Source organism: Cricetulus griseus, chromosome X, assembly GCF_003668045.3.
Source record: "Cricetulus griseus strain 17A/GY chromosome X, alternate assembly CriGri-PICRH-1.0, whole genome shotgun sequence".
Lineage (NCBI taxonomy): Eukaryota > Metazoa > Chordata > Mammalia > Rodentia > Cricetidae > Cricetulus > Cricetulus griseus.
Window position 1 is genome coordinate 5,158,757 of NC_048604.1, and position 26,764 is coordinate 5,185,520.

Sequence of the window (26,764 nt, forward strand, 5' to 3'; positions counted from 1 at the left end):
GGAGCAATAATGGAAAGAGGGACCAGGTGGGAGGGAGTTGCATAAGAGGAAAACATGCTCATGTGTCCAGAGTCCTAATGCAGTCACGTAATACATGATGTAGCCAAGCAATGCAGGGCCCCTTGAGCTGTCTAAGTATCTGCCTTAAAGCCAGTGTGTGTACCGTGCCAGATGTCACCTCTTATTATTATTTAAAGGTGGGAGGTTAAACATGGGGTGTCAGGGCAGGAATATGGGGTGCCAAATCATCAAGACTGCTCTTCCAGCTGACTTAGGGGGTGTTGACCATTTTGCGGGGCAGAAAACGCTGGGGTGCAGCCATTTTCTTGGGTAGCTGGTTGTTTCACTCCAATTCAGGCTGTATGGAACTCTTGCAGCCAGTCTCTGACCAGATGAGCCAAGCCTTAAAGGGACAGGCTACCCTCGGTGACTGACCTGACAGGAAGAGGTGGTCATACTGGAACATTCACAAGCCAGTGAGAGAAACTGAGGCATCTTCCCACCATGGAGCCAGGAAAATATTACTTTTGCCCTTCTGTGCATCTGCAATCTCTTTCTGCGGTTCTGCTTAGCATGTGGTGCTGGTGGCTAGTTCAGGCCCTTCAGGTCTGTCCAGAAGGCTACCCCACTGGTTCTGGGCTGCAGCCCATTTCTCTTCCAGGAGGGTTGAGCCTCATGTCTGAGAGCTTGTGGTTGCTAGGAAGGTGTGTCTGGCTCCATGTCTGGAACTTTTCTCAGCTTTCTCGGGCCTTTTACTTGGATATATATGCTCCCACGTTTTTCACCAAGTGGTGTTTCACTGCCAGGCCTTGGCCCAAGATGCTGTGGGGCAGTGATCGCAGAGCTTCAGTCAGTAGCTGAAACTACAATAGACTCAGGTGCAGATGCTGTGCTGATGATAACACCACAAATAAGACGTTACGGAGAGCCAGGAATAGCCCTCTCTTTGTCAGAAGTCTGCCCTTGGTCTGGTAGAGGTGAGAACTGCCTGAGTTATGGGTTCCTGCAGATCTCTGGCCTCCTCTCAGGCCTCCCATTTGTTAGGCAGCAATCAGGGACTTTCCCAATGCTGGGAACCTCAGGGTCTTCACCTGGTTAATGGGCTGCTTGTCAACAAGGCTAGAATATGTGTCCTATATGTAAAAGCCCTGGTGCAAGTGCCTTGTATGAGGAGAACTACAGGGAAAGGTAGGAAACAGGATAGCTAAGGATCCCGAATGATATTTCACGAATAAACTTCACTAAATCCTCCCACTCCCTGGACACATGTTTAAATCTGGGTTGCAACTGCACTAGAGAAAACTGAGCTAAAATGCAATCTTAAGGCTGGGGAGATGAATCAGATGATGAAAGTGGTAGCTGCTTATGCCTGAGGATCTCTTTCCTTCCCTGCAACCTGCATACAGGGGGATGCAACAGGGTACATCAATAATCCTAACACTACTTTGGTGAGATGGGAGAAGCAAAATGCGCCAGAATCTCAAGGGCCAGCCATCCTGGACTAGACCATGAAGCAGTAAAAACAAGTGAGATCCTGCCATCACAAGGTGGAAAGAAGAACCAACTGGACTTATGTCCTCTGGTATCTCTGTCAGCACGGAAGCATTCATGCATCCACCCTCATTCTCATGAACACTTGGAGAAATGATTTTTTTTTTTTTACTTAAACTTGTCTGGGGGGCTTGAGCTTTGACTAGGCACTTGCTGCTCTTGCCGAGGACAAAGGTTCTGTTTCCAGCACTCACATGGAGACTTGCAACGATCTATAACTCGGCTTCCAGGGAATCTGGTACTCTTTACTGTCCTCTGCGGGACCAGGGTCATGTGTGTTACACCTAAAATGCAGGCACAACAACAATACACATTACAAGCATTTAAAGTTATCCTAGTAGGCAGCTCCCTCTTCCCTAACTAGAGATGAAGAGGCCCTGCCTAGGAGTTCTAGGCCTCACATTCCCATAATTCTAGCACATGGGTCAGGATTCCCTTGCAGAGGGTGGGGATAAACTATGCCCTACATGTGCTGTGTTCATCTTTAACTGTAGTGCCAGCACATGATTCTTCTCTGTACATTTTGGTTTTGTGTTTTGAGGTTATGAGGATACAACCCTCCTAGTTGTATGTGTTATCCAAGTGTTCAACCACTGAGTGACATCCCAGCCTAAGTCCTCCATGCCAAGTCCACCAGAAACAGCAAAGGCTCAGAGCAGTTTTCCCTTTTCTCAGCCATAAGTCGTTCGTTCACACTTCCAAAGGGCCTGGTCCTGGTTAATAATTTCTGAGACCTGAAACAGCCTTGCCTTATACCGCTGACATGAAAATATTCACTGTAGGGGAGTGCTCTGGAGACTTCCTGTACTTACATTTGCGATCTAAAGGGAATTCTCACTTTCTTCCTGGCAGGGCTGTTGATGTTGTACTTGACCTTGTCACGGAAAAAGGGTGGATAAGACTTTTCTTACATCTCGCTGCTAACACAGGTCCTTTCACAGAGTAGGTGCTCAAGATTGCATTCACCTCACTATAGCTTTCACTGCCACTAAACAGAACAGAAGACTAAAACTTGAAGGCAATTCTTTTAAAATTTATTGTTTTTACATGAAAATGACAAGTTCCTTCCCATTGCCAGGGTAATTCCACTTAGAATGCTATAGAATCTTAATACATTTTCCAAATTGGACATGTCATTCTCAACTGTTCAAAAAAATGATAAAATTCTCCTAACGTGGATCAACAACAGTAGTTCAGTTTACAAACTATATTCATGAATTTAAAACATCTCCAATAGGGAACCTTGTAGTAACAGTAGCAACATTGTGAAATAACAAGAAAGCCCAAGTCACCCAGTGAGAACAGGAAGAATGAAACGGTTCATGCTGTCATTCCACCAGCACTCCACTGAGGGTACAAGTCCTTAAATGTCTGACTACCTGACCTGGAAACTGCCAGTGCGCTAGAATGGGTGCTGCTCAGGACAGTAGTATCATCTGCTGGGCGATTCAGGTCTAGGTCCTCTGCAGCTCATCTCTCAAAGCATCTGCATAACTGTAGGGGTAGGATCTGGGATCCCGCCTAATTATGCTGGCAAAAAACCTCAAGATTTTCATCTTGGTGGTTTCCGCATGGGCCCTGGGGCCCCATAGGAACTCATGGCTAGGAGGATCGCTGCCTGGCACCTGTCTGCACTCCAGGTATCTTTCCTGCACAAAATGCTCAGTGATGAGTCTCCTGGGCTCCCCGTATATGAAATGATCCCTCCCAGCATACAGCCCCAAACCATTCAATATGCGCCACAAGGCCTCCTCGCTGACACAATTGTCCTCTATGAAGATGATACACAGCATGATTATCAAGAGGCCTGTCTTTGGTATGCCTGGGAAACCATGCTGCAGCCCATCATAGGTGATCCCTAGAGCATGGACAAGAGAGTAGGAGTGGACAAGGGGATTCCTTTCTATTATGTCAAGCCCAAACATCAGTCTCATGCAGTCAATGGCCTTACTAAAGATCGCAGAATAGTATGCCTCATATTCTCTGATGACCGCATGCAAAATTTCTGCCCTACTTGTCACCTGCCCCCTCCTGTACTTGAGGAGCAGGAAGAAAACCAAATCAACTATCTTTCTATTGAGTTCCTGCTGCAAGGAGGGCTCAGGAAGGGCCACTTCACTAGCTTGGTTTCTAGAGGCCTCTGTAGATGCCCCCCCTGCATTGGAGCCCAGGGCAGCAGGAGGAGAAGAGGCTGCCTCAGCACTCTGGGGAGAACTGGGCATTTCTCCAACAGACACTTCCCCTGAGGTGGGGACAGTGGCCTCAGCATCCCCCACCTCAGCTACGGGGACCTGGGCAGCCTCCAGGCCCCTTGCAGGCCTTTGGGACCGAGTGTTGTCAGGGACGTTGAAGGTCTGGCTGTTCTCAGTAGGATCCATGCTGAGATTCCTTGGGAACACAGGCAGGACACAGTGCAGGTCACAGAGATGAAGACTCACAGGCCTGGGGCAGAAAGGGAGAGGGTGAGTAGACTCTGACAGCCATTCCTCAGGTGGCTCTCAAAAAGCGCCTGTGGGAGGATTTGGGTGGGGGGAGGGGGGCTCCGAGGCTAAAGGACTCTGGTACTGCACGTTCCTCTGAGAGGCTCAAAGAAGAAGAGACCCTGCTCCCAGGGTGTATGCCTCTTCTTGCCTGAGGGCAAGCCTCAGAACAGGAAGGCAGTGAGGTCACCTCACACCTCCTGACACCTGACTGGAGGTGGGAGTGGGAGAAGGGGGACTGAAAGAGCTACCTCAATTCAGTGTGGTTCATTTGGGCGAGCACAGGACAGGGGCCCGATTCTCACCTTGATGAATGGCTAGTTGAGGAGCTTCCCTGGGATCTCCGGGTCCAAGGTCTTTAAGGGAAGAGACTACTGCTGTGAGAAAGAAAGGAAGAGTAGGAGAGGGGAAGGAATCCACTCAAAGTGCCTCTCTTTTCCCACAGCCCCCAGACAGGCAGGTAGGTAGCCAGCACTCTGCCTGTGGCTGATGGGACTCTCACCTCTCACCAGGAGCCCTCACAGACCCAAGCCTTCCTCTGATGACCCAGGTTGAGGTAGGTCCTTCAGCTCCCTTAGAGCACTGACTGGAACCAGAGCAGGGGCTCAGCCTCGCAGCCCTGTCCGGGGCTGTTGTGAGACAGACACTGCTTCAGGGAAGTCTCTTGTGGGGCTGCTGTCTGGGGTCTGGAGTGGATTCTCCTTCACTAACCCCCTGGGATTCTTTCCTGGAACTTCCCAGGCGCTCACTTAAGCAAGGGCCGTGCTCAGACAAGGTCTCCCACTCTAGTGAAGTCACGCATGCCAGGCCCTGTAACGTCCCAGGAGTCAGTGTTGTGACACAGCCCATCCAGCCCTATGGGGGAACAGGGCTCCACTCTGCTTACATAGGAGTTCCCTAAGACCACCCTGAGTGCACCTCTGCCTTCCTTCTTGAGACCTGCTCTTCCAAGCAGGCCCCATCTCCACAAACACACCCTCTGTACTACCTCCCTGGGGCTGGGGTGGGTGGGGGTATGGCTGGAGTAAGTAAAGCCGGAGCGCTGACTCCGGGTCATACCCAGTCTGTGCAGTCCTTTTGCTCTCTGCTTCAGAGTCAGTCCTCAGGGGAGGTCCACACCCTGCAGAATCCCTCTGCTCTCCAGACCTGGCTGCCACTGCTGATCTGATATCAACCCTAGGAACAAGGTCATCACTCCCAGAAGAGGTCTCAAGCCAAGTAAGTCATGCAGCCCAAGGAAGCCAGGCACGGCAGCTCCCACCCCCCCTCCGGCCCCGGCATAGGAACAGGGGCATACACGCTTTGTACAGTCTTCTGTTGGGGAACGGGGCCCTCTTCCCATGTTCAGTTGTGAGCATGACAGCTTACCAGGATTCACGATGGAAAATGGGCTCCTCCTCCAGCAAGCACTTGTGCTCCCCTCTGGGCTGTGGTGGTACCCCCACGGTGCAAGGCTCACCTTCCTGAGAGAGGAGACAGAAGTGAACGTGCCCGGGTTTCTCGAGACTGGCAAAAGGGGCAGAGCCCTGCATTTTCTCACACATTCTGAAGCCTTCCTTCCTCTTCCTTCCTCACGACACCCCTCCTGACTCTCAGATCCAACTTTCAGGTCCAAGCCAAGTCTGAGCCCCCACCTTATCACCCCAGTCAGTCTAAGTCTGAGGTGACCGTGTGAGTCAGAGTCCACAGTCTGCACCCGTAACTAGTCGACGCTGACAGCAAAGACTGCTTGTGTATGTCTTGGACCAGAGATCACACTGTTTCCTCCTTGGTGGCCCTGGATCCCTACCACTACAAATCTGAGGGAGACCTTACCCCCAGGACGAGTCCCCCGCCTCCTTCCCATCATACAGTCTGAAGCAAAGGCACAGTCCATACGAGGTGAAGGAGGGGAAGCAGGTGAGTTCCTCCAAGTGCACCACAGCAGCAATACCATTCGGGAAGCCCCCAGATGGAGTGGTGCTTCTTAAGTCCACTTGGTTCCCACGTACTTGCTGAATGCAAAGCCACTGTGTGGTATAAGTGGACCCCTTAAAAATGTGATCCTTGAGCAGAGGGGTGGGTGGCGGCACAGGCCTTTAATGCCAGCACTACCGCAGCAGAGGCAGGTGGATCTGAGCGAGTTCGCAGCCAGCCTGTTCTACAGAGCCAGTTCCAGGGCAGCCAACCTTTACACAGAGAAACCCTGTCTCAAAAAATCAAAACTAAAGAAAAGAAGAACATTGCTCTCTGTCTTTGTGACACTGACTGACATGGTTAAGCACTGAATACTGCAAGCGGGCGCCCACGTGGTGCAGGGCCCTCTGCAGGGATACAGTGGACACACTGTGGGACACACCCTCTCTCTGGAGTTTGTGACTGGCCCTCACCCTAGAGCTGGCAGAGGCCTGTCTGGGATGCTCTTAAAGCGGCTCCTAGCAAGAGGTTCAGGCCAAGTGGAAGGTGAGACAGTAAGCCAGGTGTCAACCCTGGAGTATGGGAAAACTTTCCATTATGAAAGGGCCCTTGACATCCCAGAATCAGTCACCTGTATTCAGAAAACGTGGGGAGCCTGTCATAATCCTGCCAGGTCTGCCACTGGCTCCTAGCTCCCCAGTACCCATAAGCGGAAGAGCGGTGAGACCGACTCCCAGGCACCACAATCATGCCTTGAGTCCCCAAAGCAGTCCGGTGTGGCACGGCAAGCCTGACTGTCCCCCTCCTCTTGCGAACCTCCCAGAAGGGCTTCGAAGTCCCGAGAACCCGGATGCAAGAAGCGCCCACTGACATAACCGCCCTAGGCGCCTGAGCGCCTCATTGGGCGCCCCAATTCTCCCAGGCCTGGAGCACGACTGTACTGGTGCCCTCCAGGCACCCAGAAAGTGGTTCTGAGTCCCCAGTTCCCAGATACCCGAAGCGCCTCTCTGCCCACACGGCTTCCTCGCACCCCTGGCCACGGCTCTGAGCAGCCCACGTGTCCGGATGAGGAAACGCAGGCGGGAAGGGCTCCCTTCCAGGACCCTGCACTATGTGTCCAAGGCCCGCAAGTCCGGCACCCAGGAGAACAGCCTGGCTCTCTCCCTTCAGGGACCTCCCAGAATGGCTCCCAGCCCCCCAGTCCCGGGATGTGGAAGCCTTTGCGGAAGCTGGAGGGCCCTGTTCCCACGGGCACGCTCAGTTGGGGACAGGACCCTGGAAAACCTACACACTAGCCTGACTCCCGGCCTGTGCGTCTCGGCTTGGCTTCTGAGAGCCAGTCTCTCCCAGTGATGGAGAAAGTCATGTGCCCCCCCCACTCTGGACCCATTGCCGCCGTGCCTCCACGGGCCGCAGTGAGGGGAGGGCTGCTCCCACACGAAGACCCCGGTGAGGTGGCGGCACACACCCCACACTGACGGCCCAATGGTCACCCAGGGACCCTCTCACCACAGCCCACCTTCACAGTGCGCTCCAGGGACGACTGTCCTTCTTACTGCTGGGGGACAGGCCCCGTCCCTCCCTGCAGCCCTCACGTCCCTCCCTGCCGCCCTCCCTCGGGAAGAAGGCCAAAGATGGAGCCCGGCCGCAACCCCCGACACCAGCACCGGATGGGTCCCCGTTATCCACGGGACCCCAGCCTAGTGTAGGCTGTCCGCAGGCCACGTGCGAGGTCCACCTCTCCCGAAAGGGCCCCTTTCCTTCCCCCTGAAGAGCTCACCTCAACCCTGACGTGTCCGCGAGATGTCTGCCTTCCAGGAACCTCACAAAATGGCGGCCAGCCCCTAAAGTGCCCGTATGGGGAGGGCTGGGCACACGTGGGGGGACACGTGAGCCGGGGAGGGGTGGGGGTGAGAGGGTTGGGGTGGTGAGAGGGGTGGGTAGGAGGGTACGTGGGTAGGGGAGTGGGGGGTGGGGGGTGAGGAGTGGGGAGTTGGAGGGGGTGGGGGGGGGATGGGGAGTTGGGGTTGTCGGGGGCTGGAGGGGTGGAGTATGGGGGAGGGGTGGGGGGCGGGGGGTTGTGTTTTTGGGGTGGGGTGGTGAGGGGTGGGTTGGGGGGGTGGGGAGTTGGGTGGATGGGGGGTGGGGGGTTGGGGGAAAAAAGAGAGGGGGTTGGGGGGATGGGGGGTTGGGGGTCTCTTCTCACAAGTCAGCCATTCGGCATCCTTTATACTGAAAGGAACTTGACAAATGGGATCTGAAAAGCCCCTCTCCGCAGTTTGGAAGGCTGATGAGAGCTCTTTGCACAAGTCAGCACTGAGGTAGATGTCCTTCAATCCCAAGGAGCCCCATGTAGGGAGCCGTCCCTGCATTCTCCATTACAAGATGGCGCCTGCATCCGGCAGGCACCGAATGTAAACAAGATTATTGCGCAGGCGCTGGGTAATTTTCCATTCCTTGATCTCTGCCTATTCCGTGGCGTCATATGGCCTGATGAGCTGCAGCCAATCATAGGGTGACACGTCCCAGGCGGCGGCTGCCAGCCTTTATTAGGGGACGGGATTCTTGGCTCAGGGTCTCCGCTCTGGTAAGCTTATGCTCTCCTCTCAAGACGCATTAAAGCTTTCCTGCAGAAGGATCCGAGTGTCCTGCGTATGATTTCTTGCTGGCGAGAAATACAGAGAGCGCGCGGGACATATGGTGCTGAAACCCGGGAACATGTGAACATTTCCAGCACCTCGGAGACCCCTCTAACGAGGCGGATTCAGAACTGCAGGGTGGTAAATTCGGAGAGGTATGATTTTTCTGGACTTTGGCTTGGGAATGTTGCTATTGTGGGAGGTTAATATAGAGGCTTCTATGCTTTTACTAGGAGCTATTTTGACTTTTCTCACTGTTGTAACAATCTTAAAGAAGTCCAGAATTACATGTCAGAAACCGAATGTAGTGAGAGATGGGGCGCGCCTAACAATAAAATATAAGAAAAAAGGACCTCCCGGGATGTCTAGTGACAAGGGAGTGAATAATTTGTTAAGAGAAACAGCAACAAATAAGAAAAAAGGACCTCCTGGGATGTCTACTGACAAGGGAGTGAATAATTTGTTAGATGATTCTGTAAATAAGTTTAAAGCTTTAAATCTTGATAGCTCTAATGACTCTAAAAGCTCAAGAGATAAAGTTTTAGAGGAAACAGCTCAGCTAGGTGAAAAAGAAACAAAAATGGAGGGAGAGAAAATAGGGGATAACCGGTCACACCCCGGTAAATTTAAGAGACCTGTTAATCCAGCGGGTGTACTTCCATCAGCACCCCCATTATATGAGTTACAACAAAAATTTGGTACCGACTCCTTTTTACCATTAGAGGAGCAGAGAAAATTACAGATGGCTTTCCCAGTCTTTGATAGGGGAAAAGGCCATGCATGTTATTCAACACTGCTTGGAGGCCTGGGATGCCTGGGAAAAGCCTCATATCCTAAAGTTGCTCAAGTAATTAATGTATGCTTGTTTTAAAATGTTCTATTTCCTGGTACGGCCATTTTGTAGCTGGTCACATGACTGACGGTAGCCATTTTGCTAAAGTTAAAAAAAGGATACTTAGACCGCCATCTTGACTAAGGTGACCGCATGGAAATTAGAAATACCATCTTAGAAACAAGTTTTTCAGTTAAGATTTAAAATGTTAATGCTTCTATATATTACAAAAAGACCTTAAGGGAATTTAAATTTCTTTTTAAAACCAGTTTTTCAAATGTTTGATTTTATTAATGTTTATACTTAAAGAGCTTCAATTTAGAATTTTTAAGCAAAGCCTGACAATGTAAAGTTCTTGTTTTGTAAAAGATGCTAATCTATTATGTTGGTAGCACACACCTTTAAGCTCAGGGTGTTGGTGACACACGCCTTTAAGTTTAGGGCGTTGGCGACATACGCCTTTAAGCCTTTATGAGTTCAAGGCCTGCCTGGTCAGATGGATCTTTATGAGTTCAAGGCCTGCCTGGTCCGACAGATCGAATTCCAGGACAGGCTCCAAAGTCACAAAAAAAAAAACCCTGCCTCAGAAAGAAGTTAAGCTACTGTTTAAGGAAGTTCAGCTGTATTACAGAAATAAGACTTTACCTAGCCACCTGTGTGCTTCTTAAAAACAGATAATGGGCCGGCTTATACCTCTCAAAAGTTCCAGCACTTCTACAGACAGATGGAAATTACCCATCTAACTGGCCTACCTTATACAAGGCATTGTGGAACATGCCCATCGCACACTTAAGCCTTATTTAATCAAACAAAAGGAGGGAATGGGAGCATCCTTACCCTCGGTGCCAAGAGTTGCAATATCCATGGCACTCTTTACCCTTAATTTTCTAAACACCGACGCTCAGGGCCATACAGCGGCCAAGCGTCATACCTCAAAACCTAAAAGGCCAAAAGGAAATGGTAAAATGAAAAGATATCTTAACTGATCTTTGGAGAGGCCCGGATCCCATTCTCATAAGATCCAGGGGAGCGATATGTGTTTTTCCACAGGATGAAGAGAATCCCCTGTGGATCCTGGAAAGACTCACCCGAAGAGCCTCTTTGGACCCTCAAAAGTCGGAACTCCACCCTCTCCCCGGGAGTTGAGAGCCGCTATTATCCAGATTAACTCCTGTCTTTGACGGAGGGACTGTCATCATGGATTGCTTCAGCTGTCTCCTATTTTAAGGAAATGGGTGGAGGTGGGATTGTTTGGTACAGCCGTTTGCTGCGGATTGATGTTGCTTCTCTGGCTGGTCTGTAGGCTCAGGGCTCAAACTAAGAGAGACAAGGTGGTTATCGCCCAAGCGCTTGTAGCTTTGGAACAAGGGGCTTCCACTGATATTTGGATAACTATGCTTAAGCAATAGGCCGCTGGCCAGACAGCTCTTGCACACCCGGAGCCTAGGCTCATTGCACAGGGTAGAGTGCCTGGCTTGAGCAGCCCATGAGGGATGCTGAGCAAAGGCATCGCACAGAGTTGCCTATTATACAGGCTTCTCTGGGAGGTACGTTGACCTGCATAAGGGTTACCTGCCCTGAGACTCCCTTTCCCAGAAAAACGGCAGAGGACAGGTCGAGAGTGCTTCGGGTCAAGCTAACAGCCTAGTCGCGACTCCCGTACACAGTCTTAATGTTTGATTTTGGGAAGGTACAACCTCTACCTCTATCCCTCAACATATGGGTGACCTATTTGCTTGTAATAATATAAAGCCTTTTCATTAATTAATAAAAAAAGGGGGATATGTAGGGAGCCGTCCCTGCATTCTCCATTACAAGATGGCGCCTGCATCCGGCAGGCACCGAATGTAAACAAGATTATTGCGCAGGCGCTGGGTAATTTTCCATTCCTTGATCTCTGCCTATTCCGTGGCGTCATATGGCCTGATGAGCTGCAGCCAATCATAGGGTGACACGTCCCAGGCGGCGGCTGCCAGCCTTTATTAGGGGACGGGATTCTTGGCTCAGGGTCTCCGCTCTGGTAAGCTTATGCTCTCCTCTCAAGACGCATTAAAGCTTTCCTGCAGAAGGATCCGAGTGTCCTGCGTATGATTTCTTGCTGGCGAGAAATACAGAGAGCGCGCGGGACAGCCCCACATAACATCTCTCACCCCCTACCTCCCATCCTGATACCTGGATATGGAAGTGTGTGGAGGGACTCCTTCTCACAAGTCAGCACTGAGGTAGATGTCCTTCAATCCCAAGGAGCCCCACATAACATCTCTCACCCCCTACCTCCCATCCTGATACCTGGATATGGAAGTGTGTGGAGGGACTCCTTCTCACAAGTCAGCACTGAGGTAGATGTCCTTCAATCCCAAGGAGCCCCACATAACATCTCTCACCCCTACCTCCCATCCTGATACCTGGGTATGGAAGTGTGTGGAGGGACTCCTTCTCACAAGTCAGCACTGAGGTACATGTCCTTCAATCCCAAGGAGCCCCACATAACAGTTCCCACCCCCTAACTCCCATCCTGATACCTGGATATGGAAGTGTGTGGAGGGACTCCTTCTCACAAGTCAGCACTGAGGTAGATGTCCTTCAATCCCAAGGAGCCCCACATAACAGTTCCCACCCCCTACCTCCCATCCTGATACCTGGATATGGAAGTGTGTGGAGGGACTTCTTCTCACAAGTCAGCACTGAGGTAGGTGTCCTTCAATCCCAAGGAGCCCCACATAACAGTTCTCACCCCCTACCTCCCATCCTGATACCTGGATATGGAAGTGTGTGGAGGGACTCCTTCTCACAAGTCAGCACTGAGGTAGATGTCCTTCAGTCCCAAGGAGCCCCACATAACAGTTCCCACCCCCTACCTCCCATCCTGATACCTGGATATGGAAGTGTGTGGAGGGCTGCCTTCTCACAAGTTGCAGTGAGGCAGGTATCAGTTATGATAAATCTTTTCGCCAAAATCCACTCAGCCCCATCGACCTATTTATGTTTATGCCACCCCCCCACACAAGTTAGGCCACCAATTAATGCACAGAGAGAGCTGTATTAGGTTCAGAGCTGCTTGGCCAATGACTTGGATTCTCATCTGCTAGCTCAGTTTTAATTATCATAAATCTATATATGTTATAAGACTTATCTTTATAGAGGATGCCTTCTGCTGGCACTGTCTCTTGCTGGTGGCTCACATCCTGCCACTGGATGATGGGAAGAGGAAAAGGACACTTCCTCTTTCTCCTTGCTTAGATATCAGTCTCCTTGCTATGTCACTTCCTGCCTGGAACACCACTTCTCTACTACATTTCCCAGAATCCTCTTTGACTCCTAGTCCTGTATAACTTGCTGTTTCATTGGCCAAACAGAACTTTATTCAACAATCAATAAGATGAACATACACAGTACTTTCCCATCATCTCCTCTTTTCTGTCTAAATAAAAAGAAGGATAACTTATCTTTTATAATAACTGAAGAAAACTATAACCATAACTATCTGTCTTTAACTCTATCAAAGACCACAGTAGGATAATATAAGAACTCTTGAATTGACAGAGACATCTCGCTACCTGGACAGTCACCCAAAGTTCCTCTGTAACGTTGGGGCATCCATCTTTAGCCCATAGGCCACAGTGTGTCTGGCACACTTCTCCATTTTAACAGGAATCCTTCAGTACTGTCTTGTTTTGAAAGTTCAGCAGTCACTTTCTTGTGGGTCCTGCATGTCCAGTTTATACAGCAACAAACAGTCCAGGCAAGAGCAGTTTCTTGTCCAAATGGCTAATCTTGCCATGTTGAAAGCAAACTCCATAACGAGTTTCTTCAATGCCCATCCTCCTTTCTGATGTAATTTGTGTGCCAGGAGCAGTTGTGTCTCACTGCCAAGAAAAACCCTAAATTATTTAAATGCCATATTTCTGTAAGTCTTTGAAAGGTTTGGAGAATAACAACCCATCTCAAATACATCTCTATAAATCTAGAAAACCTAACTAACCTAATTATAAGTTCTGACTATCATAGGCAATTATATAACCTGTATTTAATTATGCATTTCTTGTTTATAAGATCTGTATAAACACAATACCTAAACAAAGGAGACATATACCTATCACAAAATTCACCTTAAAGTTGTATCACTAAATGAAAATTGATACCAATGCAAAGTATTCATTCCTATATCCTATTTCCCTTTTTTCTTTAAAAAAAAGATTGACTATGTTTATTACCATTTATAACCAACCCCATTTAAATGAAAACAAACATTTATAAACAATGTTTGGGAATATGGGCATCATTCTTTCTAAACTGCTTTCTGCTGATTGGGGACGATGTTCATACAATTGGAATCAGGATAAATCACAGAAATGTGACCAAGTCCTTGTTTTTGTAGTCTGTAAGTCTGTATCATCTCAGCTTTAGGGGGTCTTGCTTGATCAAACCATATTTGTCTGGAAGGAATCCCCAGATCTCCATTTTCTGTGGAAACACCAACAAAAATTATTTTTCCAAGCATCGTGTCCTTAGACTTAAATTTTGAAGTCAAAGCCTTTTCAAAATGTATAAATTAGATTAATTTAACCGCATTTATAATAAAATGTATTTTAGCAGCAGGAAGTCTTTCTTGGCAATCAAACAATTTAAAGACAGCAATATGGCATACAGTATCCAGATCCTCTGTGTATTTTTTTATCTTTATGTGGCTTTTTATTACTAAATTTTTACTTGTTATTGTTTCTTTCTTCCCTGAGACCGGGTTTCTCTGTGGAAATCCGCCTGCCTCTGCTTCCTTCAGCAAATCCTACCGGCATGTGCCACTATAACTGGCTACTCTATTTCCTCCTGTTACTTTTTCTCTACAAGCCTTCATATACTTTTAAATGCAATGTAAACCTTTAGAGGTTTTTCTTTATCTGGATCTGTCTTTATAATCTTGGGAGTGACTAGAGAAACCCCAATAGCCCTGGGACAACACAAGCATATGGAAGCTGCTCCGATGCCTCTCAGCAGCCTGACAGGGCATACTGTGGCAGCAGGTATCCCTCTTTCTTTGGGAACCTCGGGGCATGGGGTCATCCCACTACTGACACCATTCTGTTACGATAAATCTTTCCGCCAAAAGACGCTGAGCCTCACCGACATGTGTATGCTTTATGCCAGCCACCCTCCCGAGTTAGGGCCCCAATTAATAGACAGAGACTTGTATTAGGTTCAGAGCTGCCTGGCCAATGACTAGGACTATTCATCTGCTAGCTCAGTTTTAATTATCATAAATGTATATATTTTATAAGACTTATCTTTATAGAGGATGCCTTCTGCTGGCACTGTCTCTTGCTGGTGGCTCACATCCTGCCTCTGGACGATGGGAAGAGGAAAAGGACCCTTCCTCTAACTCCTTGCTTAGATATCAGTCTCCTTGCTATGTCACTTCCGGCCTGGAACACCACTTCTCTGCTACATTTCCCAGAATCCTTTTGACTCCTAGTCCTGTCTAACTTGCTGTTTCATTGGCCAAACAGAACTTTATTTAACAATAAGATAAACATACACAGTACATTCCCCATCAGGTATTCTTCAAACACAATCACGTCCACATAATAGATCCCACACCTGCTTCCCATCCTGATACCGGGATATGGAAGTGTGTGGAGGGACTCCTTCTCACAAGTCAGCACTGAGGTACATGTCCTTCAATCCCAAGGAGCCCCACATAACATCTCTCACCCCCTACCTCCCATCCTGATACCTGGATATGGAAGTGTGTGGAGGGCTGCCTTCTCACAAGTCAACACTGACGTAGGTGTCCTTCAAACCCAAGGAGTCACACATAACAGTTCCCACCCCCTAACTCCCATCCTGATACCTGGATATGGAAGTGTGTGGGGTGACTCCTTCTCACAAGTCAGCACTGAGGTACATGTCCTTCAATCCCAAGGAGCCCCACATAACAGTTCTCATCCCCTAACTCCCATCCTGATACCTGGATATGGAAGTGTGTGGAGGGACTCCTTCTCACAAGTCAGCACTGAGGTACATGTCCTTCAATCCAAAGGAGCCCCACATAACAGTTCTCACCCCCTAACTCCCATCCTGATACCTGGATATGGAAGTGTGTGGAGGGACTCCTTCTCACAAGTCAGCACTGAGGTAGGTGTCCTTCAAACACAAGAAGCCCCACATAACAGTTCTCACCCCTAACTCCCATCCTGATACCTGGATATGGAAATGTGTGGAGGGACTCCTTCTCACAAGTCAGTACTGAAGTGATGTCCTTCAAACCCAAGGAGCCCCACATAACAATTACCATCTCGTACCTCCCATCCTGATACCTGGAAATGGAAGTTTGTGGAGGGACTCCTCACAAGTCAGCACTGAGGTAGACATCCTTCAAACCCAAGGAGCTCACATAACAGTTCCCATCCCATGAGAATGCAAAACACCCATCTACAGAGGGCTCAGGCTCAGAAACCAGCCCCATGTAGTTTGAGGACCATCTGCTGAGATGCTGCTGTATCAGAATCTGCATTTCTTGACCTGGGTTTACATAATCTACCCTCTGTTCTCATCTTCTCAAGTCTGTCTTCCTCTTTTCCTTCTTTTTTGTCACAGAAAGCTGTTGTACATGCATGCAGCCATTTGTTGAATCAACTGTCGATAATCCTCAGGTCTGTGTCTGTCATTGGATGTTCAAACTTTCATTGCTCAACAAGGCTGATTTTGAGATCTCTCCACTGACTTTCTTTTCTGTAAAGAGGTAATCTGAAAATGTACCAGAGGTTCAGGGATTTCCCTGGCCTCTATCTGATAATGAACCCCTCAGATGGTCCTCTCTCCCACCTATGCCACCCCTAAACAAAGTAAAGGCTGCATTAGGAGCCATGGCAGAGAGTCTCAGGGAGAGGCAGCATAAGATATATTAGGTAGATCAGTGCATAGCGATTAACCCCGATTCACCAGTGAAGTTTCTGTGTGGAATTAAGAAAGCAGAGCACTCCCCCATGCTGTCATTTAACCAAAAGCTAGCCCAGATTTGAATTTTCTGCTACTCTCCCTGTGTCTGATGGCGTGGTCTAAGTGAGTTCAACCAGACCTAAGATAAATAATAAATAGGTAGTTATTAGGGAAGCACTCACGCAAATAATAGTAAATAACCTCCTCGGGTATCCTGCTCCAGAAGATGCAGTTTGTGCCCCTCTGATGCTCTCACTGCAACCCTAGACAGACAAACAGCCCCTCCTCTACCTTATAAGGTGCCACTTCTGAACACCTGAAGCCATGCCCATTGGGTGTGGCCACCACAGCAAGTTCACCTGCAAAGCAAGATGCCATTACATCTCCCTGTTTTGTCTGAATAAGAGGATTTTAAGCCTGATACAAAACCCATATACAATGGAAACAAGTATCCAGTGTAGTTAAGGAGAAGGAAAGGTAAAAACATACACAAATTTAAACCTACAAACAGCAAGAGCAATATGAAGCAAGAAATACATACTAGACATCCAGTCCCAGGGTAATGGTGTATAACAGAGATTATTCTGAGAGCTGTCCTATTTTGGAAGTCTAAGTCATGTATCTAATATGTTCTAGCTAAGAGAGGTTACTAGCTGTGACTATCTAGTCTTCAGCCTCATCAAATACTTGAGGAGGAAAATAACCTTACTTGGGTAAGCAGGAAGTGCAAGCAGGCAACTTCCTAAAGGTGCAAGAAATGACAGAAACAGCAGGGTACCTGGGCAGTCACTCTAGGTCTCAGAGTAACCGCAGGGCAACCAACTTTGGCTAAGGCCTAGAGCATCTGAAAGACCAATTCAGAAGCAGGAAAATTTGAAAGACTGTTCTACCCTGACTTGGCAAGCTTCATCAGTCTCTTTATGTTTTTCTCCTGCTAGCACAGTTAGGACAGCATGTCCAAAGTCAGTGGTTGAGGCAGGGGCAGGTTTTTTTTTTTCCCGAAAGGCCAGTATTGCCAAGAAGAAAATGAACTCCAAATGGAGTGTCATCAGTGCCCATCGTACTCTTGGGAATAGCTCTGTGCTATCAGGAGCAACTGTGTCTCATGTCAGTGGAGTGCTAAATTATTGAACACTTAAATATCATATTCTTTGTTTGAAGGTGAAATATCTGTGTTAGGTACATCTCTGAGCACATAGAGAACCTGGCTAACATCATTAGGTATAAGAAGCATGGGTAACTAGAATCTGTAATTCTCAGAAACATATATTTCTTGCTGACTGAAGCTTCCCAAATATAATTTAAACAATCTTTAAACAGATGTGATAGTAAATAACTGCTGCAGCCTTCCTGCTCTAGAAGATGCCGTCTCTGCCCTTCTGATGCTCTCACCACAACCCAGGAGAGCAAGCCAGCCCCTCCTCTACCTTCTAAGGGGTCACATCTGAAAAGCTGAAGCCACACTCACAGTGTGTGGTCACCACCAAAAGTTAGATGGCAAAACAAGATGTCACTTCATGTGTCTTCTGTACTCTCCATCAGTTGTATGGGTGTTAATCTGTGCCTGCCTGAATGCTGTCTTGTCTGTGTGTCTGTGTGCATCTTTCTGCTCTGTTTGTTCCTAACAAAGGGCCTTACTCTCCCTTTTATTGAATGGCACAGAAAGCAATACATGGAGAGTTAATGATGGTTACTTTTATAGAGTGAATTATTCACTGACCCCAACTGACCCAGATAGCAAACAGTAGTACAAACATCATTGTTTACCAAGTAATGTGTGAATGCTGCCTTCAGCACTTATTGTGCATCTTCATTTTATAAGGCCGCTTTCAGCTCAACTCCTCTTTCCCAAAAATGATTATTGAAACGTTCAGAACACACATGCAAACACATGGGCATTATTGTTGTTCAAGGTGATGTAAGGTTTGTAATTTAAGATTACACTATTCATTAGCTTTAGTTGTAAATGTGGTTACCTGGGAAATCCAAAGAATATAAGTAAGGTTAGTTGTTGCAATGTTCTCTTAAAGGCATGTTAAACATGCTTAGTGCACAGTAGGATAAGTCCTATGTGACTGCAAATTTTATTATTATCTGTGACTTTGAGGTCCAGGAAATGTCCCAATTTCTTAGACTGTAAGAGGCATATTTCTCATCATGTATTGCCAGAAGGTATCACTGAGTCAGCAATGAGATGAACAATATTTGAGAATACCTGGAATCAAGATGATTTAATGAGATGATATTTCACATATTGCAGCTTCAGTTAATAAGGTCTTCTTCACTGAGCATCCAATTACAATAATGGCACTACTATTCGTTTCATAAGATAAAATATAAAATGCAGAACTCTAGGTTCATAGGACACAGAATTAAGAATGAGGAAAATTGAATGTGCTAACTCTTTCCAGTGGGAAACCATTACCATCTCTTTACCACACATAATGTTCCCAATCCTCCCCCTTTCTTGCCTCTGCATAGGAGCCATTTGAAGGTTCTCAAAGTAGAGATGCCCAGACTCCTTGTGAGTCAAGGTGTGATGTGGGATAAAAGATGCAACCTATGCAGATGTTACCCACCCACCCACCCACCCCTAATGCTCCTATTGATAGTCCTCCAGGAAAACAGTTCCAGTGTTCTGGGAGACTCACCCCCTACCTGTATTTCCACATCATGTCTGATGATGTGGGGACACAAAACCAGTTTTTGAACTTCCTGGAGCAAAGACAGCCATCCATGCACCTTTCTGGAGGTGGACTACTCTTGAGAGAGGATTTTTAATGAAAAGACCCTGTTCCCAAGTCGGGACTACCTAGGAATCACATTGTTGGACTTGAGATAACACTAGGGGCTCTCCACTCCTGTCAGTCTTGGGAGACCTTGGAAGAGAGTAATCCGACTCACTGCAACTTTGTATCATCCTGTAGTGTGTTAGGGAGGACCCGATATTTCCATGGGGGTGTACAGCCTCACATCTCCCATGGTACAGGACCATGGCCCTCAAGGAAGAACAAATAAACCTCTGATATAGGACACTTGAAAGCTGCTTCTGATGTCACTCCTGATTTTGGGGAAGTCTGTGGCCCAAAGCTGTCACCTCTGACTTCCTGTTCAAGGGTTAAGGTGGGGCTCAGAGGTGGCATTTGCCTGAAATATGTATCTCAGGTTCAACAGGTGCCTTGAGAGGAGTTAATACAAAACGTTTTGGAATCCCGAAGACAAAAGAGGACCACTACTCCTTTTTCCAGTTTTAATAAACATCCTATGTGTATCCAGGTGTACTCCAACTTTACATTTGTCTCTTCTCTCAGGAAGGTGAGTTACAGTATGAAGTATTATTGGCAGAGCATGGGGTAGGGCATTACTGTTATCAGAGGGAGTATCTATTATCTGCCAACAATCCAGGTTATCTAACATGATAAGAAGAGAGTGCATGGTGAAGCCTAACATCACCTCAAACAAGGGGCCACATAGAGCCCATGTGCCCTTCTTCTGATGTCTGTCAAGCCCTGGAAGTATGGTTGTTATGATGACTCTCCTTTCTGCCCCAAGACTGGGTATAGGAGGTCTTCAGGGATGTGACAACTCTGGTAGTAAGGTCTTCAGAGGATGAGTGAAGGTAAGAGTCCCAGAAGGAGCCAGATCCCAGACATGGGCCTCTCATGATGACTGCATGTGTCCACAGCCCAGAAAGAAGGACTGTGCTGTCTGGCTGTGGCTGGGACCAGCCCCGGGGAACTAAATGGGAAACTTGCTTGAACTACTTCAGGTAGGAAGGTTAGGGTCTTTGGGAAGATGAGTAATAGTGCAAGGGGAGCCTGTCGAAGAAGACATGGCAGATGAATGCACTGCACTCAACAAAAGAAAACTCACAAATTATTTGCAAGGTAAATATTACTGAGCTGAATTTTTATCTATTTCTCTATTTAGTTTCTCTTAATGAGCTGAGACGTACCTGAAATGTCATAAGAAACATAAAATAAGATTTCATAGAAGAAGAAGCTACTAGAAAAGCCTGACAGTCAACAAATATTCCATATGCCAGTTGTTGTGTCTGGTGTTTCAATGCATTTATACATTACACCTTCCATCCAGATAAAAATGCCTATATGACACATTTTACACATGAAAAAGCAACTTATCACGCAGTTTTTAGAAGTTTCCCAGGATTCCTACCTAGTAAACAACAAAGATTTATCTAAACACTATACTGTTCCCACCCTTCCCTGCCCAAGGCAGACCTGTGTCTCTTAATTTAATTCTCTCTCAAGTACTCTACAATGTTTCTCAGGGAATAGAGTGATCCATTCTGAGTCTATTGCACTATGAGTCAACCGAAAGTAATAAGGTAAAAAGAACCTGGAGACTGCATCATACCCAGTGGAACCATCCCTAATCACCTGCCCTCCTCTGACATGCATGAATTTGTTCACCATGGAACCCTTATAGTAGCAATGGGACTTTTGACATAAAGTTCACTTTGAAACACCATGTTTAGATATGTGGTAATATGTCCTCTGAACATGTGAAAAAAATACTTTCATGTTGGATGTTCTAATTCTGATTTCATAAAGAAGCTTTAATAATCATTCCCCTGCTGTTATTTATTTGTATACCTCTCCACTGGAAAAATCCTCATTTTCAATATGCCTAATGGCAATGATATAGGTATTCATGAAAGATCTGTCATGTAGAGCATATACGTGACTCACAGGTATATATTGGCCATCTACACAAAAAGAAAACAAAACAAACAAAAATAACACCTTAAAGGAAATAAAAGTTCATTTATTCTGAGTCAAATAAGTGACCATGACCCCATAAGATGGATTACATTGCTCTGAGTAAAATGTTCTAACATGGAAGTAATCATGTGAACCTCTATACTTATAGAAGAAAAGAAAGCCATTAACCAAAGTGTTTTTCAAATACACTGGTAGGAACTCTTAAGTAAGCAGAGTACAAAGCTTGTCTGCTGTAGGTACAGAGTACAGAGAAATGTCTGCTGTCGGTTTTAGATGGTATTTGATTACGTTCTTAGTTGTTGAGGTTGATGAAAACTAGTGACCTGTTAGTTACTACATTCCAAGGGTTTTATCTAACATTTGAAAATATGGTAGGTTAGACACAGAGGTGCAAATGTATAGCTACCAAAGGGGACATAAGATAGCCCAAGGTAATTTGCTAATGTATCTGCAACATTCCAAATGTCTACAGTCATAAGCCCCAATCAATCAATCAATCAATCAGCCTTGTAAAAACTTTAGCATAGGTGTGTCTTTATTGAGGAGCTTTAGTTCACAACCATGAATCAATGAGAAAACAGTGTGCTGAGATGAGAGTTTATTGTAAAATTACAGAAAAGCATCATTGAATGAAGATGGTCCCTTCCTATAGATGTTTCTAGAATAATTTGAGGGGTTTCTTTTTGGTTTTTGGCTTTTGATTGTTCTTGTTAGTTGTTTTTGTTGTTTTGTGACAAGGTGTCATGTAGCTCAGGCTGGCCTCAAACTGTCCTTGTAGTGGAGGATGGCCTTGAATGTCTGATTCTCCTGCCTCTACCTCCAAGTATTGAGATTACAAGTGTATACCACTGCGTTCAGCATTAGAGTGATTTGAAAATTAGGTGTTTTGTATTTGAAGTTTCTGTCACCTGGAAGCATTTGGGAAAGTGAGGAATTTCCAGGCATATTTGACTTTCTCAGAAATTCCTCTGAGAAATGAAGATTTTATCATAACAAATCCTATTAGTTGCTTTTGCTGATCAACTACTACATAACCATTTATGATTTTTTTCTCAGTGTCAATAGAATACAATAGTCCAGATAGTCCAAATCCCTGTTGTAACCAGAAGTTCCCCACTGTTGTGGTCCCAGTCAGCCTCCACACTAAGGGCAAGCTAAGATTTCTGCTAGTGTTAATAGCAAATATTTTTCATGGTGATGCTGAGGGTTAAAATATTAATGGGAAATTGATCACCTTACCAGGGTGACTAGGAAGCTTTGTTTTCTGAGGTTGATCCGAAAGATGGAATAGGAGTATCTTGTCAGCCACCCAGAGAGCTGGCTAGCATCATGTATAGTGTTCCCATAGGAACATGGCATTCCCATATGGGAGATTCAAGTAGGCTAAAGACTGTAGCAAATAATGGAGTATTTGCCCTGGAAGAGTCAGTAGAACACTCCCCCAGATATAATTTAGGAATTAGACAGGAAATGGACAGGACAGGACTTTGATATCCTGAGATGGCCCTGAAGAGCACTAGGAGGGTCAGGGGGAACCTTTGCCAGATCCATATCAACTTTCCTTGGCTTGTCTGGGGAGGGATGTGAGGACCAGAGGTAAGCTGGAGCCCTGGAGGAGGATAAATGAAGTGAACATAGAAAAATAAGGGCAGGTCCCTATATGACTCCAGGACTGAAGCAAGGGCCCTGATAGATAAAAATATATCACATGATATTTAGACAAAAGGTACGGAAAATGCTCATTAAGGAGGCTAGTGGTGCCACAGCTATAATAGCTGGGATGCTCACTGTGGCCCACTATCTTTGGGGGACATTTCCAGCATCTAGTGCCATGAACATCAATTTCCTGTGTGGACCTGTACCATCCAGGACTGACCTGCTCAGAGCAGAGCAGGTAAGAGCCTCCTTCTTTCATGACCACCAAAGGAAGATTCCGAGATTCTCTGGGTGCCACAGGGCACATATGAGAGGCCTTGAAACCATAATTATGTACATCTAAGAAGCATATAGATGTTTTTCTTTTGTGTATGTTTCCAGATTTCCCTTTTCTCAGAACATAGTCATATTGGATTAAGGACCCATTCTAATGACCTCATCTCAACTGCAAAGTCCCTGTTATCAAATAAGCTTGCTTTCACAAGTATTATAAGCTAGAATTAAGACTTCAATTTATCTGTTTGGAAGGAACCTTTTCAACCTGTAATATTATCCAAGTTTACACACAGTAGGTGACTAATACCAGCCTTCTCTTCAAGACTATAATATGACTGGGACTGAGTCAGTATGTATCATACAATTCATATGTACACTAATTGAGGCAGTTGTTTTTTACTATTCAAAATCTGTTATTAAATGGATGGCTCATCTCCCATCTCAGAATTGTTCAAACATGTTATAAGTTGTTCTTGGCCTAGGGAGATAGATCTGTCAGGAAAATGCTTGCTGCACAGCATGATGACCTGGGTTTGGACCCTCTGCATCCATACAAGAAGAAAGCTAGGCATGGTGGTGTGTGTTTATAATGCTAGTTCTATGGAGGCAAAGATGGGAAGAACCCTGAAATTTGCTGGCCATCTAGTCATGCCTATTCAATGAGTTCCAGATTAATTCAGATACCCTTTATCAATAAAAAGGTGGAGAGTGTAATGATTAAAGTCTCTTTATTCAAGAAGACACCAAGGCAAAACACAGGCCAGAGCTAGGTTATAGAACCCAGCAAGTGCGGCCAGAACAAAAAGGGGCCCGGGTCCCCACGTGCAGCCCTTTAAGAAGCTCCCTTACCTCACCCCGGCTTTCCTTCACCACGCCCTTATGGGCGAGCCCCGGGTCCACCTGGTACCTGTCCCAGGACTATTGGGTGGGGCTAGGGTGTCTCCCTACAGGAGAGTGATAGAGGAAAACATCTGATATTGACCTTTGCCCTCCATATGCGTGGCCACATACATGTATACAGATACAAATGTGTACATACAAAATACATATATGCCCATGCATACACCACAGACACATTAAAAGTAAGCTATTCTACAATAAGAACAAAAAACTCCTTTGTGTCCCTAACCTGAAAGAACCTAGTAGGAAAACTGGAGTGGGTGTGCCTAGACATACTAATGTCTACAGCTTCTAGAAACTTTGGAAGAAAAGAAGAGGTGTGATACCCAATTTATTTCACAGAATTCTTGAGCATCAATTGTATGAAAAGCTTCAAAGCTGCAAGGAGGTGGCAGGAGGCATCAGATTTCCTGAGCTGAGTCTTCAAGGAACAGAGACCTAGCACAGTACAAACAAGACTTTATGTGTATTAATTTGAGTAAAAGCTGGCTGCTCTAGGGGACAGAAAAAAGAAACCAAGTCCAGGACATCAAAATACTCTAGTATAGATATAATGGATACTGTAACTAAATGATTTACTCAAATTACAAATTCTTCTGTGCCCATGTTTGTACACTGAGTTTAGCATAGCTTAATTATGGCTAATCATAAGAGGAAAACAATTTTGTGGTAAACACTCAGATTCCAGACTGGGTGGCTTGCTGGAAAAGATGCTGCAGACACCATTCCCCCAACGATTATTTCCTCAAGCTGTTTTAGGAACTATTAAGGCTTGTGGCTAGAAATTGTTGTTCATTCAAGTGCCCCTTTCCATGTGGCTGCTGTTCAGCTATTGCTTCTCAGAATTATTTTCTGACCTAGTGAGCATAGGGAAACCAAAGATAGGTGAAGACACTTGTGAAGTGTTGTTCCCTCTGTTTGTAATTTCCTTTTCACTTTTCACAGCCTGAACTCTCATTTGTCCTTTCAGATTCAGGTCATCAGTTCTCAAGTTCTGGAAGCTTAGCCACAATGCTGTTTTTGATTTATTCATTTCTGTTTGTTCCCACTGCCTCCTACAGCATCTGGTTTAGAAATCATATTCTGGATGAATGAGTCTGAAAGACTAAAGGTTATAGGCTAACCTTGCTTAAAGCATGCTTAGAGAAAATAAAGAGGAGGAGAGGACATAAATCTAATTCTAGGCAGAAGATCCCAGAAGAATATGAAGAAGCTCAAAGGGCCTGTGGGGTGTGTGTGAAACGGATACTGAGAAATGAGATCAAGATGGGGATGAGAACATAAGCAATGTTTATGGGAATCTAGTCAATGACCTCTGGTAGACCTGTCCATGCTGTTTTCTGTAGAAAGCAGTGGAAGCCCTGAGTAAATAGCATGGGCACAATCATGTCAATGACTCCAGTGCCTCAGCCTCATGGGAGTGGCAAAGCCTTCCCTGTGTGAGGCTCAGAGGGACGGTAAAGTTTTCTTGAAGGTTTTTTTGAGCAAAATACTTGAAAGACCCCTGTCCCTTAGCCCTTTCTTTCTCAAGTTTGTCTCCTCTTCCTCCTGTCGGCGGCTTCCCCGATCCCCACCCCTGGTGGCCTTTCCCCGCCGGCCCGAGAACAAGCACCGGGTGGGCCGGCACGAGGGCGAGCACCAGGTGGGTCAGCACGAGAACAAACACCGAGTGAGCCGGCCTGGAGCCCTGCCCCTGAGCCCCCGCCCCGCCCGAAGAGAAACACTCCATCCCAAGGTCTCCGCCCCCAAGGTCAGCCATCAGGAAGGGGGGGGAATTGAGTCTGCTGTACCAGACACCAGACACCAGACCTTGAGAATATGCTGATCTGGAATGGCTCTGTGTCTCATTTGAACCATCCAATGGAAATGATTCTGTATTTCGCCTTATTTGAAAGACTCTGTGTTTCACCTCATTTGAATAACTCTGTACTTTGCCTCATTTGAATAACCCTGTATAGCGCCTCATATACATTGACCAATGGGAATAGCTCTGTACAATGCCTCATTAGAATTATCCAATAGAATCCCTGCTCCTAGCTTGCGCCTTTTTCCCTATATAAGGACCCCTTTCCCTTGGCTCGGGGCGCTTAGCCACACAAAGGCTAAGTCGCCCCGGGTACCCGCGTCTCCAATAAAGCCTCTTGTTTTTTGCATCCAGTTCGTGGCCTCGCTGATTCCTGGGTGTGTGGGTCTCCCTCTACGAAAGTGCCTCTTCGGGGGTCTTTCATACTGATCTAGCAACTGAAGCTTCTTCTTTTACAGCTGTTTGCAGCCTTTGACTGCTCACCAACAGACGCCTCCTCCGGGGACTATCTAACTCCTCTTCCTATGCTATACCTAATATACATGCCGAGGCTCCAATGGTGGCAGTAGTAAGTGGCCTCCATCAGAGTGCACACCACACTTGACCCAAGCTTTTCTGTGCTAGCGTGTCTGCTCTTTTCAGCATTCCCATTCAGTCCCTAGTCAAGATTCCAGAACCCGAGCAGTGCTGGATGCAGCAGTCTTCCCTTTATGTTGGGTGTGTTGTGTGCATTTGACCTTGGCAATCCAGAAATAGAGCCCCAGAATAGAAGTTCCCTAGATCCTATCCTCCCCATCTACTTGAAAAGGCTTTCTAAAACTCTTGGCAGCTGGGAAAGTTTGGAGAGGACACAGGTAGATCATGTTGGCTCTGAAGGTCCAGGTCCACTATTCTTCCCAATAGAAAACTGTAGGGGAAGCTGTAGCCACGCCTACTTAGGGGCTGGCTACAGGTGTGCCTGACCATGCCCTCACAAGCTTGCGAGGTTGTGAGGTGTGACTGCGTTTTCGCTTTCGGTTTCTCTTTTGGGCTTGCGAACAGACCGCTGC

General features: G+C 46.6%; 1 protein-coding gene across 9 annotated transcripts; it reads right to left on the reverse strand.

Annotated features, from left to right (window-relative positions):
* Positions 1-2,563: 2,563 nt before the first annotated feature.
* Positions 2,564-12,509, reverse strand: LOC100763051 (melanoma-associated antigen 11). 9 transcript variants are annotated; one of them, XM_035450119.1, is made up of 7 exons: positions 8,134-8,402; positions 7,708-7,794; positions 5,400-5,494; positions 5,091-5,207; positions 4,534-4,660; positions 4,337-4,408; positions 2,564-3,993 (listed from the first exon to the last, which is right to left on the reverse strand). In XM_035450119.1, the coding sequence occupies exon 7, from the start codon at positions 3,927-3,929 to the stop codon at positions 3,006-3,008; it is 924 nt and encodes a 307-aa protein (XP_035306010.1). In that variant the 5' UTR covers positions 3,930-3,993; positions 4,337-4,408; positions 4,534-4,660; positions 5,091-5,207; positions 5,400-5,494; positions 7,708-7,794; positions 8,134-8,402; the 3' UTR covers positions 2,564-3,005. The 9 variants fall into 9 exon arrangements, with proteins under 9 accessions (XP_035306010.1, XP_035306008.1, XP_035306011.1 ...); XM_035450117.1 differs by lacking the exon at positions 8,134-8,402 and adding an exon at positions 4,781-4,841 and having other exon boundaries at positions 7,708-7,859; XM_035450120.1 differs by lacking the exons at positions 7,708-7,794; positions 8,134-8,402 and adding an exon at positions 12,272-12,509.
* Between the last annotated feature and the right edge of the window lie 14,255 nt (positions 12,510-26,764).

Bases quoted from the DNA above. Each gene is read 5' to 3' on its own strand.
- LOC100763051 (XM_035450120.1), bottom strand. From the start codon at position 3,929: ATGGATCCTACTGAGAACAGCCAGACCTTCAACGTCCCTGACAACACT.